The 12414-nt window shown below is 30.4% G+C and overlaps 1 protein-coding gene across 4 annotated transcripts in view; it reads right to left on the minus strand.

The window, feature by feature from the left end:
- Positions 1-558: 558 nt before the first annotated feature.
- Positions 559-12414, minus strand: part of LOC127728590 (microtubule-associated serine/threonine-protein kinase 3-like) — a 110189-nt gene continuing 98333 nt past the window's right edge. For all 4 annotated transcript variants that reach the window (XM_052236135.1, XM_052236116.1, XM_052236125.1 and 1 more), the window contains 5 exons: positions 12130-12365; positions 11652-11812; positions 9848-9958; positions 9119-9330; positions 559-7132 (listed from right to left, as the gene is read on the minus strand). In XM_052236135.1, the coding sequence (XP_052092095.1) occupies positions 6140-7132; positions 9119-9330; positions 9848-9958; positions 11652-11812; positions 12130-12365 (1713 nt within the window). In that variant the 3' untranslated portion in view covers positions 559-6139. The remainder of the gene's footprint in view (positions 7133-9118; positions 9331-9847; positions 9959-11651; positions 11813-12129; positions 12366-12414) is intronic.

Genomic DNA, 12414 nt, shown 5'->3' on the forward strand with positions numbered 1-12414 from the left:
AAGACCAGCTTCTTTTTGTCTGTTATTTGATTGTAATGTCCTCTAACAAGTTTGACAAGATCAGCTATTTTTGGTCTGTTATTTGATTGGAATGTCCTCTAACAAATAAGACAAGACCAGCTGTCTTTTTTGTGTTATTTGATTGTTATTATCCTCTAACAAGTTTGACAAGATCAGCTATCTTTTGTCTGTTATTGGATTGTAATGTTTGCTTAAAAGTTTGACAAGATCAGCTATCTGTTGTGTTGTTTGATTGTAATGCTCTCCTAAGTTTGACAAGACCAGCTAACTTTGTCTGTTATTTGATTGTAATGTCCTCTAACAAGTTAAACAAGATGTAATGTCCTCTAACAGTTAGATGAGATCAGCTATCTCTTGTCTGTTATTGGATTGTAATGTTCACTTACAAGTTAATACAAGATCAGCTACCACAAAACTTTAAACTCAAATCATTAACTATTATCATATGTAACAGGAAAATATTTTTTTTAATACTGGTAATTGTTTTAGCATGACTTTTTTCTTGAACTGTTCATTATTAAGAAATAAAAGACCACACAAGTTTTCTGTCTTTTTACTTCAGTTTTAGCTGAAACATCTATAATATGCATGAATGAAGAATAGCTACTACATTTATATACAGGCAGTGACTAGTTGTAACACAGCAATGAACTATCACATTGTATAATGATTAAATGAAATATTACAAAAATATTCTCCTATAAATAAGTGAAAAAATAAATGATTTACTACCATATAAACACCATTTAGTGAAAACTTAATTATAAAAAAATATAGAAAAAATACAAACTTTTCCTTACTATCACTGTTTAGTACTAAGTCAACAAGGAAAAAGAGAAGATTCTTAATTGTTGTTGAATAACGTGACAATTCAGTTTGTAATTATCAAAATGTTACAAGGAAAATTAGGTAAAAAAAAATTGAATATTAGGTTTCATTTTTATTACTAACACAAGCATTAATTCATTAGACTCAATATTTATACATATCATAAACTAAACAAAATTCAAACAAAAGAAAACTTGCTGATCTAACTGAATTATTTGTTGTCCTCTTTATTGTGACACAAAAGGATTTGGTCCCTTATACATGCAATTCTGTAATATAGTGGTTTTAAAATGTTTAGAAAATTTGGAATTACCATTTCTATGTTATAGTTCAACCAGAACTGGAAAAAAAGAAATGAGAAAATATACACACTTGCTTAACAGAAATAGTTAAAAATTAATATACAATGTATGCAAATATGAAGAAGAAAAATATCAGAAAATATAAAAGTATGACGTACAGCATTATTTAATCTAAAACTTATGATCTTATGAAGTGGGAGGCTTGTGATATTTTTTTTAACTCTTGTTAGATATTTCAAAATTTAAACAACAATTTTATGGTTTTTAAGATGCATTATGTATTCTAAAATGTGTCTTAAGGTAGTATTAGAGTATAAACAAAAAATATGGACTATTTTCCCAAAATATAGTTCATATTATGCAATTTCCAAAAATACATTTAAAAAAAATATGTCAACAGCCTTATTTCAATAAACCTTATCGTTATTTAGACCATTCCGGAAAAAAACAGTCACTTAGACAACTTCCTGTTTTGGTCAAGTGTCGCAAAAACAAAGGTCATCAGTAATGGGCTGAGGGAGGAAAAAGTTTAGAAAGTGAACATTTTGAAATTTTGATATATTATGATCCATTTCTGTGAAACACAACTTAAAGTCATAAAAATGCTTTGTTTGAAGTGTTATAAAGATGTCTCTTTGAAAAGTTTTATGAGCAATACATTGTTTAAACAGGGCCCCAGATAGCTTCAACTGGATTGTGACGTCATGGAAAAGTTGTGTAATTTCAGAACTTATCCGCATTGGAATAAACAGCGATAAGGTGTATAAAAGTTGCAAGTTGTGCAAAATGCAAATGTTTTGCTAGGGAAAAGCACTTATGTATGACTGGAATAAATACTAAATTATAGAATTTTGAAATTAATACTAGAAGATAAGTCTTATTTAACACAATAAGAAGAAAAAACTGATTCCCATTATTGTTTTCTTGCTACATAACAAAATGAATAAATTCACAGTACAGTACAACCTTTTATAAGTCTACATAATCTAAGTTATCTCCAATTATTATTCAAGATCATTTTAAATTCATAAATAATCAAACAATTTCTGTATATATCTTTTATAATATATTTCTGTAAGATCAAAATACAAAATTGAAATAAATAAAATTCCTACAAATTAATTGCATTTTCTGATCAAAGATGTCTCATTTTTTTATCATTTGAGTTACAATAGAGGAATACTTGCATACTATCTTAGATACAAATGCACAAATATTCCTGCAATTCCTTCTAAGCTTTTATATACTTTCTTTGAATAAAATTTCTCTCAAATTCCTCTCTCTTTTTTTTTTTGGAGACATTGAATTGTAAATTAAATACATCTTGAAAAAAATTAGAAATAAGAACCAACATGTATTTTTACCATATGAAATATATATTTGACTTGAAAAGCTGTGAGAAATTTAGGTTAAAATATTTGTTGCCAATTAAAAATGTCAATTTGACACTATTACATAAAGGATAACAAAGTTATGTTATCAAAAGTATAAACAATTTAGTAGATATTCAGATGTGAAAAAAAATTTATTATAAGGACATTCTATCAGACATGCTACAATCATGGAAGTAATATTTAAAAGGAATAACAACGACTAATTATCATGTATTTATGGCCTGCAGAGCTCTGTACTAAAGTCATATGATTTTATCCAATTATAGTCTCAGCGGCAAGACCCCTTTGGTTACTATCTGTGATACCGCGGTTGTAAATGGCATCTGGAATTTCTTATCAGTCACGTGATTTTATCGAGTCCGGTAATTATAAATCACCTGTGGGAAATCCCTAGTTTATTAATAACAAAGTGGCGCTGTATCATATAAAACTTCTACCTTCAAAAAGAAATCGAATGATGTAAAAAACTTGAAAAACGGACTAGAATTGTTTAAACTACAACAGTTTAACATGGACAATTATATTTATTTTTGCATATTTTTGCTTTTCACTGTTTGTTTTAAACTGATTTAAAAGTGTTTTCCGGGTAAAAGCGGATCATGAGTAAAACAGGTAATAACGATGAAGCGATCAGGTTTCACATGATGTTGAACAAAATAATGTAGACAAATGTAGACATAGAATATTTTACTGTTGAAATGTGCCAAGTTTATCGAGATTTATAAAAATATTTACTTTCAAGTAATTGATTACATTATTGAAACTGGACAATTAAAATCGGGATGATAAGTTCGTAAACATGTTAAATTTATATGTTTTAAAAAAGTGTTTACAATTGAATAATAATATTAATGTAGCACGTTACAGCAAAAAAGAAATCACCCAAACAAAATGAGCTTGACACTATCTGTCTAACCGCAAATTTATTGTATATGAATTAGTTTATGTACAAATTAAAGAATAGAAACGTTTAAAATTGTGAATATTTAAATTGCCTGGTATACACGAACGACTTGGATTTGTTCGTATTTAATAAAAGGGAGTCGAAACATATTTTTTGTACAATCATCTTCTTAACTTTCAGAAATGGCTTCTTAATTAACTGGTTTTAGATATTAAAATCGAAAATGATCCACCCTTTTTTTAAATTCCATATGTGATAACTGTCGGCCTAAACTATTAAGATCGAAAAAGACATAAATAGGGAAAATAGACTAAATCAACATTGAACGACTGACTCTATTCGGTAGCGTACAGCAGCGGAATGTAACAAGTGAACTATTCGGGTTACTTCGAACATATATACGACAACAACCGGTCTATTCGTAAAATTCCGGGAACACGAAAATGACCGAAAAGTGTCAGTGATTTGATCTATCACATGTCGAGAGTCAATTACCATGCCATATATTAAACCAATTAACGAGTTATCGAAAGATGGGCGGTAACGCGGATGAAACCTTTGAAGTGACGACGTTGTTATTCCTTTCAATATTACTTCCATGCTACAATGAATTAAATGTCATGGACTGTAATGATATAATGACAATGTGATATACAGCTGCTTATGATTTTGAGATCATTTTATAATAAAGTGAAAATATGGAGTACACCAAGCAGATTTGACTATAAAAAAAAAAATAAGTTATATTTTTTTTTTAATTTAGTATGTTTCAATATATGTCTTGTGAAACATCATTCGACTCTTCATTCTGTTGGATGGATGCCTGAACTTGATGGAAAAAAAAGAACTTATGTTTCAGGTACTTCTGTAATATCATGCCATGAAATTTTATTTGTTTGTTGTACTCCATAAATGTGCATACAAGAGACAATGACTGCAGCAGATCAATACAAAAATATACAGACATAACAATATCACATGATTACAACAACTGCCATATCTAATTTTCAAACTTCTGTACACATTAACAATAATATATATACACCAATTCAATCATTTAGTAACATCAAATATAAAGTCATTCAAAGCAAAGTTTTAACCCTCCCCCTAAAAAGTTTATGCATAATTAAAGAATAAAAAAATACTCATAGCATTCTTTATAGCATCATTTCTGTACTGATTTAGTAACACTTACAAGAATTTAAAAAAAAAGTTTACAATAAAACCAAATACTAAAAGCACTGGACAGTTATATTATAAAGACTTGCTAACTTTGATTTTATTCAACAAACAGATAAATTACCTAATAAGTGGACTGTAGAATAATATCAAAATGTAAACAAAATGTATAATATTATTATGGCATCTAACATTTACTCAATCCCCAATATAAGTATCAACTATATATGGTTAAGATACCTTATTTTTTTGCAATTTTATTAATTTTGGGGAGCTTATTCTTCTGTTAATTTTGTAATCTATTCTTTCAATAATTTCCACTTGACTAAATTCTCAATTAAACATTAGAGTCTGCAGCATCAATTAGACCTTCTATATGAATGCCTCACAAATGAATATTATAAGGTGAAATGAATATTACTAGATATATACAAAAAGAAAGATCAAACATTGAATAAATATATAAAAAAAATCACAGCCACAACTTACACTTTCATACAGAGCACTACCAAAGTAATACAGCACTGATACTACATATTAAAGATTTGGTTTGAAAATTAGATATGGGAATAATCTCATAATAACAAAAAAAATGCCATTTAACATAATTTAATTAATTAAGACATCATTTATCTCTGATACACCGAAAATTGAAAGCACCTAGTAGTTAAGTATACATCACAGTTAAGTTTGATTAATATCCCATGTCTATTTATAGAATTATATTAATAGATTGGGACTAATTTTTATTTACAATCAAAATGACCACAGTGATTTCTTTGCCTATAATAGCTCTGTTTATTTGCAATAAATGGAATGACTACAGAGATTTGCTACATGTATCCTTAATTTGAGCCTTTATACTATAAGAATTGTGCATTTTGGAAGCTAAAATCATGTTACGATACATAAGTAAATGCATTTTAGAGTGATAAAAACATTAGAATTATTGAAATGAAAATATTAATATAACAGTCTGTTCCACTGGAAAAAAATTGAAAAAAAACTTCTTTAATAATTTGCATATCACTATTCAATGAAAAATCCAAATTAAAAATTGGATGAAACATGCATTCAATGTGATGAGATATAATACTAACATGTAAATTTCCATCTTTAGACTATTCTGAATCTTATAGAAATTGTTTATAATAAGTTTTGAGTAAACAGGAAAATATGATGACAGCTGTTATAGTATTATTTTGATGAAGGGAAACAGACTAATACTTATATTGTCTTGATCTGGTGTAATAATGCTATATAAATCACAATTACCAAACTTTGTAAATAAAATGTTTCAACAACATTTATACATATATTTACTGAAGACAATGCATTTATATTAGAATTCATTATCACAATAACTCAAGCTAATAATTCTATAAATCACTAAAGAATACTAAGCTGCACATGAAAATATTTGGAAGTAATAATACGAACTAGTCTGTTTCAAGTCCAAGTTGGTTAACAGTAAGAATTTTATGCGTTAATGCCTTGATTATATACTGGTTTCACAAAGACTCAAAATGAGAGGATTTCCTTTCTTGTAATGACCCCTTTCTTGGCGGCAAGATTGTTTTTTCTGCAGACTGAGGATGTAACCTGTCAGGTGATAAGGCTCTCCGTAACAATGGTGAACTTGGCTCACAACTTTTTGGTCTTGTAAAAGAATGTTTCCGAGACAGATTTGGTGGTGAAGACGAATTGGTTCCAGAAGTATTAAGCTGTGATGGAAAAGTTTGTTGTGGCATATTTGAGGTACCTGCATGGTAAACAGCAGAAGATTGTGTAAAAGCTAATGGACTAGGACTTCTGGTGGGTGATGGTGGCAATGGTGAGGGTGAAGGAGTCCTTGCCAGAGGTGATAGAGGAATATTATGAACTGATTTCCTCCTATGTGGTGATTTCAAACTTCCTTGCTTCTTGTGTTTCGCTAGTCCATGCAGAGAACTTGGTCGACCAAAGTGAGAGGAGTTACTTGCTGGAGAATTTGGAGTACTTGAACTAGGTGAGCTACTGTTGGAAGAATTTGCTGCAGAAGAGTCTGGTGACCATGGCATTTGTATAGGAAGAGAGCGGGATGACCGTACCATTCCATGGCTGCTATCACCACAAGACCAAGATTTACTAAATGCTGATATGCTGTGAGATCTTCCTGTTGGTGGTGGTCCTGGTGGTAAAACAATATGATCAGTCTTTTTTGTACTTAGTCTGCGAAATAAAGACCTACTTTTCTTTTTCTCAGTATTTTTCTCCTTTGCACTTTTCTTCTTTGTTGCTCTACGAGCCATTTTCCCTGGATGAGCACGTTTCTTTCTGACTATTGTTTCTATACCTGATTTCTCAAGTGGAACTGTCCGGACTCTCAGTTCCTTCCCACTTTTTAGAATCATTTTTACAACATTAGTGTGCAGTAAACTATGAATCAGCTCATCATTTACATGTGTTATGAGATCACCTGGACGAAGGCCAACTTCATACGCTGGACCTTCTTGTTCGACAGACTGAAAAAGAGATATATGCCTTTGTTTCATAATCAAAACTATGCTAATATACCTGTATCATTACAAATATTTACAACTTTGCAAATTACCTCCAATATTTAATGTTTGGTGAAAATTTCTTCTTGGAGTGCTGTCTCATAAAAATTTCCTAAACATATTTTTTTGTATGCATAGTAGAGACAATTAAAACAATTAAAGAACACTTTTTTCCTAGGTCTTTCCTGTTTAATCTGGGAATTAAGACCATCTGAGAAACTATTTTTTACAATGAACTATGCTGAGCGGCTTATACTGTTATCTTGAATAGTCATATTTTTTATCAAGAAGATTAATTTAATGTTCTTATAACTGTTAGTTAGGATAAAGGATATAAAATTGTTTTTGTACTTCAGGAATGGGTTTATGGGTCCATTATTGGGTATATATGCCACAGACTTTGTGCCTAACTTGGTTGGGGTTTCTATAACTTATAATTGCAGGAATATATACCATCTATATATAGCTGGTCATTTTTGTGAGGTGCTAACTTTGGTTTACTTTTGCAGTGAAACAAAAATCCCTAAAATAAAACCCCACTATCTTTTGCATATGCCTGATTACTATTTCACACTAAGTTTGTATGTTAACAAGATACTGCTCAATTATCTCAAACTTAGAAATAATCTGTGTGATTGAAGGGAAGAGATTTCAGTAATATTTTAATATAGCATAAATTGTCACAATCAATACATCTTCAAGTATGAACAAATCGTTTTGAAATTTCTTTATATGGCAAAAATAAAAATGCTATATCTTTATATACAAAACAATTGATTTCTAGATACAAAATATAACATTAAACAAACTATATAAACTTTTCATTTGTAATCATTGGGTCTTTTTTGAAGAAAAGTAACTGATTAAAACAAACTGTTACATATTTAAATCAATTTTTTTTTTTATCAAATCAGGATCTTCATGTTTTCTACCTTAATAAGACTAAGTGTGTACCCTAAGAAGCATGATAAGCTATGAGAATATGATGTACAGTATGGAAAATCTAATAAACAAGTCTTACCACAAACAATACCTTTTTCCTTTGTGTCATCCTATTTAAATGATCTAAAGTATTACTATGCAAAATGAAAATAACACTTTATAAAAGGGCTTTTCTAGATTTACCTTCACCATGAACGCTCAAAGCCAAAAATGTGAAAGCCAATGACATATAAATATCTAAACCCGTTAGATCTTGATATGATTTTTAAGAATAATTAACCTAATGACACAGAGATATTTCTCTCCTGTATGTAATTTTGTTAGTATAATGCAAATGTTAAATTCAAAGTGGCAATACTTAAGCATGCAACTATGTAAAACTTTCAAGTCAATGAAACACTTAGGGGATTGGACCAAATAATCTCAAAGGAAACGAGATACGCCGACAATGTTAATACAACTGCACACCAAATATCTTTTTCTTAACAAAATGGATTCCCTTCAACTGCCCTAATCAAAAACATTCAATATGTAAACAATAGATCATGACTGATGAGGTGTGGCACAATAATCTACATGGAAATGAGATATGCCAATACTAATACAACTGCATACCAAATATCATTGACTTACCATAAGTAATTCACCTTAAACTAACCGAATCACAAACTTTAACATGTTTACTATACAAAAGTTTTCAAGTTTATAGACTACCGGTATTGACTATAACAGATGGTGCCAAAATAATCTCATTGGAAAAGAGATGTGCCAATGCAAGAACAACTGCATTGTCCTGGTTCTCCTTAAACTGACCTATCACAAACTTCAACAAATTGTTGATGCTATTGATTCCTGGTCATTGTAGAACAAAGCTCGATAAATGCATTTAGTGATATTATGGTGTAAATGAATATCTATGAAAATATGGCAGCATTTCAAATTTCAATTTTATGACAAAGGAATTTCATTTACAAGATACTTTCCTTTGAATAGAAAATAATAACTTACAGTGACAATATGTTGTAAACTGTACACATCAGAGTCTCCATGATAGACTCGAATACTGTTAATAGTGAAACCAAAACCTCTCGCCCCTTTCTTTATTATCAAAGGTGGTTTAAGACTTCTAGCTAATGGTGAAATGTCTCGTGAAGGGGACCCGTCTCTGGAGCTGGCACTTGATCCTCCTGGTGAAGTCATTGGCTTGACCACAAATTCATCTAAAAAATACAACTATATCAAATAAAAAACGGCAGAAGTAAGTAATCAAAATTCTGGTCATGACATTAAAAATTCTGGATCATAGCATCTTTGTTCTATAATGGTTTCACAAAATTTTCAGTATTGTAAAACAATTAAATTTTGAATAAAATTGGAATCAAGAATAGCTTATTTTAACTTATTTTTATGACAAAGAAATGTCTCAATGCATGAAAGAATCAATTTAGACAATGTAATAAACCATCTGGATTGTTTTTGCTTGACCTCACTTCAGAAGTTGCGACACAAAATGAAAAGCAGGTGAAAATTTACCACTAGCAGTTCCCCTTTGACTGACCTAATCACAAACTTATACATTGTTCAAGGTTCCGCCTTCACAACTTTGTCGTGACGAGACAAAAATCATTTGCAAATCATCCACAATTCAGTATAGCTTATCAATATCAGGAATAATAATTTTTGTGTCAGAATAAAATTACAGACTGTTGAATATACTAATATCTATGTCAGACTTACCATTTGGATTGATGAGCAATGTTAAAGCTGTTGTGGAAGCTGATTTCTGTATATGTTTCCGTGAAGAAGAGGTATGTTCCTTCTCTTTATTCTCGTCAACTGGGGATAATTCTGGGAAAAAAGAATTTTCATGTTAAATAAACTGTAAGATTCTTTATGTAAGATATGTTTCCGAAATACACTATAACTTTGGTAAAATTTACAAATCAACATACCCTACTTTCAGAGTTTTGTTGTTGTAATATTGATTTCAACATATATAAATTATCTGAATAGCTTTTAATTGCTTTTATTTGATATCAGACAAGATGCATGGAATTATAAATATAAAACGTCTGGAGCATCTCCACTAAAAAGACGATATAAGTTCTTCTTTATTTTCTTTCTAGAATTGCTTTTGAAGGTGAGAATCATACTCCCAAATCTTTTGTTAAATAAATGTGGATTGTGTCCACATGTGGATTGTGTCCACATGTGGACACAGATGATGCCCCTGCTTGCATATCATATAGTTATAAAGGGACATAACTGAAGAACGGTAAAAGTGACGCTACCCAAATTTGAACTTGTTCTGAGTTTTGTGGTAATAATTATTGTGTGTAAGTCTTATAACATTTGGTTGAGGCTAACTTAAGTAGAGAACAGAAACGAAAAATTCAGCATTTTTTCTATTTGTAAACACGCATAACTCTAGAACAGTTGTGTATAAGTTTTATAACATTTGGTTGAGACAAACTAAAGTTAGAGAACGGAAATGAAAAATTCAGCAATTTTTATGTTTATAAAGGGACATAACTCAAGAATGGTAAAAGTGACGCCACTGAATTTCGTACTTAATCTGTATTATGTAGTAATAAGCATTGTGTATAAGTTTCATAACATTTGGTTGAGGCAAACTAAAGTTAGAGAACGGAAACAATATTTGTACTTGATCTTAGTTTTGTGGTAATGAGTATTGTGTATAGGTTTCATAATGTTTGGTTGGGGCAAACTTAAGTTACAGAATGGAAACTAAAAATTTTGCAATTTTTCGATTTATAAAGGGGCATAACTCAATAATGGTTAAAGTGACACTACCCAAATTCAACTTGATCTGTGTTTTATCAGTGGAAGGCAAAATTAAACATTGCATGGTATAAAGCATTGATTGTTGTTGATTTATCTGTAATCATGGACAAAGGAAGATAACTCCAATTTTAAAAATTACTTGATTAATGACATTGATATTTTTGGAAAAAAATGAAAAATTTAGCAATTTTTCCATTTGTAAAGGAGCATAACTCTAGAACAGTAAAAGTGACGCCCCTAAAATTCAAACTTGATCTGTGTTTTGTGGTAATAAACATTGTGTATAAGTTTGATAACATTTGGTTGAGGCAAACTCAAGTTAGAGAACGTAAACCAATTTGGGGATGTACAGATGGATGTTTATACGTACATACGTACCGACGGACAAGGGCAAAACTTAATGCCCCCTCTGCTTCGGCAGGGGCATAAAAAATACAAACAAATGCACTGAAAATTCATATTCCACATATAAATCATATAAACTTTCATTATGTAAGAAAATAAATGGTTAGAATATTTTTATTCATGTGCACTTCCATCATACTAATCACCTTTCTCTTTAGGAATGAGATTAAATATTTTACCAGATGAACAGTTTGAAGAGATGAATTCTTCAAATTGGTCAAACATAATCGATATGTTAAAAGGACAAATGCCTTTTGATTCTGCACTGTTAACACTAACTTGAAACTGAAACCCCTGCTGGGAAAAATATCTAAATGACAGAACAACCTACCTTTAGGACTTGTTATGATATTGTCATCATCAGAAGAGATAGCAAACTTTGGAATCATACTTTTAATAGGCGGTGCTTTCTCTTTCCTGGTAGCAGTATATTCCTTTTCAGATTTGCCAGACTCTGGTGTGCTTGTCTTAGGATGTTGGGATCTAGGTGTGCTGAAGTACAAATATTGCATTCAGTATTAAGTAAATCTCTTACACATTTATGATCAATAGTTAAAAGACATTTTCATATTTTTTTTTAAAACTAGTGTAGATCAAATCTTGTATTTTTAATCATATTTTAATAATGAAGGAATCACTCAAAAGTATATAAGCTATGAAAACATTCTTTTTGCTCATGGTTAAAGGCAATACGATGACCTGTAGTTGTTCACATTTTTGTCATTTTGTCTTTGGTGGATAGTTGTCTCAGTGGCAATCAAACCACATTACCTTAATTTTACATTAACATAAAATAATGATCTGCTTACCATTCAGGGGAACTGAACACATCCTCATCCATTCTGATTATAGTACTATCAGTTTTATCTGTCGAGTCTGTACCAGTACTTAATGTCTCCTGTCTCATGATAGACTGTAGTTCTAATGATGTGTCAGAGCTTTCTGATAGGTTAGAGTCCTTTCTCTCTAATGTTGCCTTCTCTAACATTTTAATTTTCATATCATCAGCACTGGAATGTCTCCTTCTGCATTCACCATCTTGATTCTAAAGTATACAATATGTTGATACAGGCTCACATATGAAATTATGACCA

Source organism: Mytilus californianus, unplaced genomic scaffold, assembly GCF_021869535.1.
Source record: "Mytilus californianus isolate M0D057914Y unplaced genomic scaffold, xbMytCali1.0.p SCAF_1, whole genome shotgun sequence".
NCBI lineage: Eukaryota > Metazoa > Mollusca > Bivalvia > Mytilida > Mytilidae > Mytilus > Mytilus californianus.